The sequence below is a fragment of the Abrus precatorius genome, unplaced genomic scaffold (assembly GCF_003935025.1).
Source record: "Abrus precatorius isolate BTA unplaced genomic scaffold, Abrus_2018 Scaffold11, whole genome shotgun sequence".
NCBI classification, from domain to species: domain Eukaryota; kingdom Viridiplantae; phylum Streptophyta; class Magnoliopsida; order Fabales; family Fabaceae; genus Abrus; species Abrus precatorius.
In genome coordinates, this window is record NW_020874303.1 from 20,594,503 (window position 1) to 20,601,553 (window position 7,051).

Sequence of the window (7,051 nt, forward strand, 5' to 3'; positions counted from 1 at the left end):
TTAAGTAAAGACTGATGTAATATATTATATTAATAATTTTAATAAGTGTTAATTAATGCTGGATCAGACCAGGTTTAATTTAAAAGAAAAAAAATTAAGGAATTGAAATTAATAATTAAATTTTAAATGTACCTTTTGTCATCGAGTGCATATATCAGTTTATCGGGACTATTCAATTTTAAAAAGTAGCTTGAAATTTGGTCTTACAAATGTAATTGTATTAAAGTTTAGGGGGGAATAATTTCGTCACCTTTAATAACTCTATCTAATTCCAGTTTGAATAGAGTAGTAAAATAATAATTTTAAATTTTAAACACCTAAACAGTATTACTATTTATTTAATATTTTTTATCACATATTATTTATTATATTTATTACTCTTTTTACCAACTACTAAAAATAACTAAAAGTAGTTTTTGTGATTATGCATGTAATACTAAAAAAAATTTGATCTTTAAAATTTTTAAAATATATGTTTAAGTAATATATATGTTTTTAAAATAAAATGTTAAGTATATAAAATAATTAAATAAGAGAACTAACTTGATCATAACATGAATACTTTCAACTGGAAGATAATTTATGTAAAAAAATTCTGAAGTTTTTTAAAATATTCCTTTTTTTTAACTCCTCCCCCCCCCCCCCCCCACAAAAAAAATAAATAAATAATTTCATTCACTTAATCATTGAAGTTTAGACTTTACATGAAATTATGATTGCGACTTCTGGCATCAAACCGAAGCACATAATGCAACCACGATCATAATTGCAATTTAAAACCCCAATTCTAATATCATATGACAAATTAAAATTAAATATATCATAATAAATAAATCCACAAACGACATTACAATTGAATTATTTTGAATAGGGTGAGCTATGGACGGTTACGGTTGGTTTTAAGGCAAAAAGTTCAGAATTGAAGCTAACCAGAAACCCTAAAACAAAATTGATTTCGATCGCATGGCACATCAAATTTTATAGGTGACAGGTTAACCAAGTGACGAGTGTTTTGGGTGAATTTCGACGGTGTTAATTGAAAAAAAAAAAAAAAACACTGAGATGGAATATTATCTAATTATTTTTTTTATAATTATTTTTTCTGGTAAACTACATTTCACATGCACTTACCCATTACCCTTGCATGCAATTAGATCACATTGTTATGCAAACGTGATGGCACCATTTACAACAAATCTTCACACCGATCCCAATATAAGTTGTATGAAATGAGAATAATATGAGAAAAACACTCAGTTGCATGTGACGATCGATGTTAAATGCCAAACAAAATACTTTTGTTCATCTAATTGGCCTAATTAAAATCATTGGTGACCATTTTTTATTTATTTATCTTATCCAAGATCGAACCATACCCATTCGATTTTCATTATCAAATTTGTAAGTTTTTCTTTGGTTGTTGAGTGATTGCTCACCTCTAATTTTTAATTTAATAAATTTGTTTATTTTAACAATTTAATAATGATAAACTAATTTTTCTATTAAAATCCTTCTTCTCTTCTGTTTAGGTGTTCTTTTCCTAGTGATAAAATAAAATTGTTAATGATTTAAATAATAAATAAAATTAAAAAAAGGTGTTGATAATGGAGTTGGCACTTACATGGTAGAGAGAGAGAGAGAGAACGCCGGCAAAGTGTATTTGATAGTGTGCTTCTAGAATCCTTATGTTCATAATAAGGATGCAGATGTGAGGGATTCGCAAAGTTTTTGGTAGGATTGAAATTTGGGATTAGCAGTGAAATGTGATGGAAAAGGTCCAACGGAGACGCTTACCATAGACATCGACAGTCTTGTGGGTTGGTGACCATTTTAACCACTCGTACGTTGTAATATCTGTCGACGTAAACACTATATATATATATTGCATTGCACTGTCAACATTTTTTACACTCTCTTCCGCTCGAATTTTCTATTCTTTTTCAGTGGAGATTACTATATATATCGTGCCCTACCATGCATGATATCATGTACATACACAATAAAATTATTCAATAATTTCGATAATTTTTTAAAATTTCTTTATTATATGACTTATTTTATCTCATACTTTTTTTTTCTTATGTTAAAAGAAGCGTATAATTATGTTGTATGAATATAATATCTCTTTTTCTCTTCATTTTGACTCAATCAATAAATAGATGGGCATGTATGCACACACAATAAAATAGTATGATGAAATGTTTATTATTTTAATTTTGAATAAAATTGTATAAAATTAAAATTTGATTAAGTGACGACTGTGAATAATTATATATGTGGATTTGTGTATATAATAAGAATATGAGAGAATAAAAGGGATAATAACGGTGGGTGTTGGGAACTGTCAATAATTAAGAATTAATGGAAGAGAATGCGGTTCCAATTAAGTACACGTTCTCATTGGACTGTAGCGTGAGGTTGGCATAGGTTTTGGTGGGTAGAAATGGGTGAAGGTGGTTGGACAGGATCATAGAATAGACGGAGTGTAACAGAGGCTCAACCCCCTCGTGCACAAATAATTGCAACTAGCCTTCCTAATAAATTTTACATACATTTTTTCCCATCCTTATATTTATTGATTATGACACATAACACGCAAAATATTGCCACATTCATCGTCCTATGTACTCTTGGTTTGGTTAGTAAATATACGTAAAACAAGGTTACTATTTTGGAAATCCACCTATATATGCAACCCAAGCTTGATAGTTAATCAACAAGTATACACAAAAGAAAAAAAATATCTACTTGTTTCTTGGGCACATCATCTTTGTCAAAGTGTTAGCTGTAAATATTTATTAAAAATAATATGTATGGATGCCTCTTGTCAAAAATGTACAGGAGAGGCCATATATAAGACCTCGTGTTGGTGATCTAAAATGAACTTTTGGAGTATCATTGTCCGTACTTTCTGGTGCCCCCTTTTCACTTTTTGCATAAGCTAAAGCTTCTTCAAGGAATCAATTAAAAGTCAGTTATTTGGGTTCTCAGGAATGGAAGAAAACCTACCTCCCGGATTCAGGTTCCATCCCACAGACGAAGAACTCATCACATATTATTTATTAAGGAAAGTGTCCGATACTGGCTTCACATCCAAAGCTGTAGCAGTTGTTGATCTCAATAAGTCTGAACCTTGGGACCTCCCAGGTAGTTTTATAGTTCTTGTGAATTGTGATCCTCATCATGCATATATATACACCTGGTTTCTTCTGTTCTTTTTTTTCTTTTTCTTTCAATTAAAAAGCACTCATCTTTTTGGTTTTATTTTATTTTTATGGATTGATTATTAATTTGCAAGGGCTTATGTGTTCTTTGTGTGAAAACCTTATGAGTTGATTATTTTTTGAATGACTATTGCAACTTGTTGAATGAATTTCTAAAGCAAGATTCTATAAATTGAAGCAAAAAGAAACAGAGAATCAACAACAATTGCTTTATGCTGATATATCCCTCTATGTCTAAAACTTTTCACTGTTTCATTAGAAGCTTATAAACAGACGTATTATAATCAACTTCATTGCCATTAACATTATTCAGACAGCATTTATCATAATTAATTAAGATTTTGAGGTTAATCATTAATCAAACAAATTTGACAAACCTTTGTTTCTGCTTCATCTTCATAGACATATAAAGGTTTGTTTAAATTATTTTATGGGATAAATAATCTCATACAAAACAAATTAATAAAATTAATATATATATATATATATATATTATATTAAAAATATATCATTTTTATTTATTTTTATAGACAAAATATCAGTCCATATAGGATAGGTTTATTTATTGTATGGAAATAACTTAAGAACAAACCTGCTTAGTTCAGCTACTTATGCTTTTACTGTGTGCGTTACCAGAATTCAGAAATCAACGTTGATTTTTATGACTTCACACAAACGGAACGTTCTCTAGACATCTTGATGAAATCCATGCATATACAATATATATAGCACAGTATAGCACATGGTATTATTTTTGGTACTGCCTTGAGCACTAACCGTTGACAAATTGATTCATATGATATACATGTATGTAGTAAATATATTTAAGATAATTATGTATTTATAAAATATCGTCTCAATTCATCCTATTTTATTATATCTAAAATTTAATTTAAGACTCAGTTAATAGATAGATACACAATAGTAGTGGATTAAAACCATTATTATTTCAAGATTTATTAATTCTTTTTTCCTACTGAAATTTTTTTGTTTAACCTGAGACAAAAAGATTTATAACATTTTTTGAAATAAACCTTAAAATTTAGAATGATTTAGCCTATAAGCTTTTAAATTAGGATTAATGTTGTGTGTGTATGTGTGTGGTAATAGGTAAGGCTTCCATGGGGGAGAAGGAATGGTATTTCTTCAGCTTGAAAGATCGGAAATATCCAACTGGGCTTCGAACAAACCGAGCCACCGAATCAGGGTATTGGAAAACCACAGGAAAAGACAAGGAAATTTTTGGCGGTGGAGTTTTGATAGGAATGAAGAAAACCTTAGTCTTTTATATGGGCAGAGCTCCGAGGGGAGAGAAAAGCAACTGGGTTATGCACGAATATAGGCTAGAAAACAAGCATCCCTTTAGATCTTCAAAGGTTAGTATGCATGCACCACAAATATAAAATGTCCTTATTATAATTACTAGTTTATTTTCTCATTACATATAAACGTTTCTTTTTTTGGAAAAATAAGGAGAAATTGGTTGCTGTTTGAATATGTATTACATATATCAAAATAGAAGGTAGTTCTTAATTACTCCTTCCCAAATTCTTTCTTACTTGGTTAGAGGTGGTATTGATTAGGTTTCCTTATTACATGGATTTTTTTTCCCTTTATGAAAAATATTAAGCTATTGACAGACCTTTTATATATTCTAAGCCTAATCAGGCATTTTATAAAACTCAAAAACCATTAATTTAAACATTTTTAAAGAAATTTGGTTTAATCGATAGAAGATTGTTTTATTGATGATAAAAAATAACATAAATATAAACGATATAGCTGTTTAAAATATTTAATTTTGAAAATTCATAGAAAATAGTTTAGTAAATAAAATATAAAATATCATTTTAAAATGTTTTTCAAATATCACGGGTTTATTGAAGAATATTAAAAAAAAACAAAACAATTAAATAATTTTTAATTTAATAGTTAATTAAAAATGATTTTATTTTATAAAATAACGTAGAAAACATGTGTCCAATAACGTTAAAATAGGTAACTTCGTTAAAATAAGAATATATGCAAAGTTATTTTATTTTTAAGAAATAATTAAAAACTCAAAATTAATTATTATATAAAATAGATATATTTCAATCTAGTAAGTGTATCATTTGCTTGACGGATCGCATTTGTTTGATATGGTTTGCTCAGTAGAGTAAAAACCTAAATTGCAGAGATTTTGGGTATATTTGTTTGAATTTTTAAAAGTTATTTTTAGTTTTTAAACTTCTTTTAGAGTAATTTTTATTATTTAACACAACTAATTTTTATAGCATCTTTAAATAAATATACCAACATAATTCTAGAGAAATGTTCACACCCAACATATATAAATTACGCACGCATGCTGCTGATAATTTTGTACTTAACTATTCATACGTGTGGTATTTCAAAATGAATAAATTAATAATGTCTGTGTTTTCATATTCAATTTGTTATATTTACTATTTATTCTTTTTATTACATCTATTATTTTTTTTCCTTTCATTCTATCACTCTCTTCCCACACCCATTTTCTATAAAAGTATTACCCGAGTGCACTCACTGTCACACGCAAGTTCATCCAGCTATGATGCACAGTGATAGGTTAAGATGAGAAAGAAAGTGTAAAAACATTATATATAAAGATATTAGATATGGAAAAATATTATAAGATATATAAGAGTGTATACAGCTAGAGAGAGATGAGAATAGAATTAAATATGATAGATATGATTGGTTGTAATATGATAAGATGATAAAGAAAATAAGAATAAAAAGTGTTAAATGAGTGTTAATATTACTAGAGCGTTTATAATTCAGAATTTTTGAAAAATAACTATTGATGTGTCATATTTTTTTCTTTATTTTTCCAGGAAGAATGGGTCGTTTGTAGAGTCTTCCAAAAGTGCTCAGCACCCAAAAAACCACAGCAAACATCATCCTCCCAACCATCTCAAGAGTCACCTACTTCAATGATCAATGAATTTGGTGATGTTGAGATGCCAAATTTAAATAGCATAGCAAATGCATCAAGTGGCTTCACTAACATTTCAGGACACACTTACAATGGCAATGATGTTAACACAAACATGAACTTGGCCATGAACTGGCCTGCTGCAACTGAGGTTCAATCTCTCCCGTGGCCTTCTGGATTGCTGAATCCAAGTCTTTCTGTGAATTCTTTGCTTCTCAAGGCATTGCAACTTAGGAGTACTTTCCAACAAAGAGAAGCTGCAGCCCCTGATCACTTTGCAACATATGTTCCTCAAGGATTTTCTAACCTTGGAACCGACCTATCCTCAAATCTCAATGCTGCTTCTTCAAAAGCTTTAGAATATTGTGTGCCACAGCAGGAGCAACCATTCAATATGGACTCCACTTGGTGAAGTTATATAATCATGTAATCCTTGTGAATTATGTCCAAATTTAAGTCCAAACACTACAACTGCTATAGATAAAAAGGGTGCCATTTCCAAGTAGATTGGAAATTTGGAATCATTTTCTTAAATGTCATTATTACTTTTTCAAGAGAAAACTAAACTCAACTGTTGATGTCACTGTTGTAATGAGGGATCAAAATGGGGAACTTGTGGATTACTGTAAAAGTCTTTCCTCATCAATCTTAGTAAGGAAAATCTCTTCAGTTGGTCCTGCATGACTTGGATGAAAAATGGCATGAAAAAAAATTGTTATGTATTCTTGCAATGCATTCAAGGGTTCTGTTGCATCTCTATTCCCCTCACCGGAAAAAAAAAGACAATTTATATGCCAGTCTATGTTAGGCAACATTTTTTCTTTTTTGGTCTGCGCTACGTTAAAGCAACATTAAGAATACTCGAAAA

General features: G+C 29.4%; 1 protein-coding gene across 1 annotated transcript; it reads left to right on the top strand.

Annotated features, from left to right (window-relative positions):
* The first annotated feature begins 2,993 nt into the window (after positions 1 to 2,993).
* On the top strand, positions 2,994 to 6,595 carry LOC113856119 (NAC domain-containing protein 92-like). Its single transcript, XM_027487800.1, has 3 exons — positions 2,994 to 3,147; positions 4,335 to 4,600; positions 6,083 to 6,595. Exons 1-3 carry the CDS (start codon positions 2,994 to 2,996, stop codon positions 6,593 to 6,595), a joined length of 933 nt encoding a protein of 310 aa, XP_027343601.1.
* Positions 6,596 to 7,051: the final 456 nt, after the last annotated feature.

What these genes read in the sequence shown, in the direction of transcription:
- LOC113856119 (XM_027487800.1), top strand. Translation starts at nt 2,994, where the DNA reads ATGGAAGAAAACCTACCTCCCGGATTCAGGTTCCATCCCACAGACGAA. An exon ending in TGAACCTTGGGACCTCCCAG is followed by an intron (nt 3,148 to 4,334) that starts GTAGTTTTATAG and finishes GTGTGGTAATAG; the next exon opens with GTAAGGCTTCCATGGGGGAG. An exon ending in ATCCCTTTAGATCTTCAAAG is followed by an intron (nt 4,601 to 6,082) that starts GTTAGTATGCAT and finishes TTATTTTTCCAG; the next exon opens with GAAGAATGGGTCGTTTGTAG.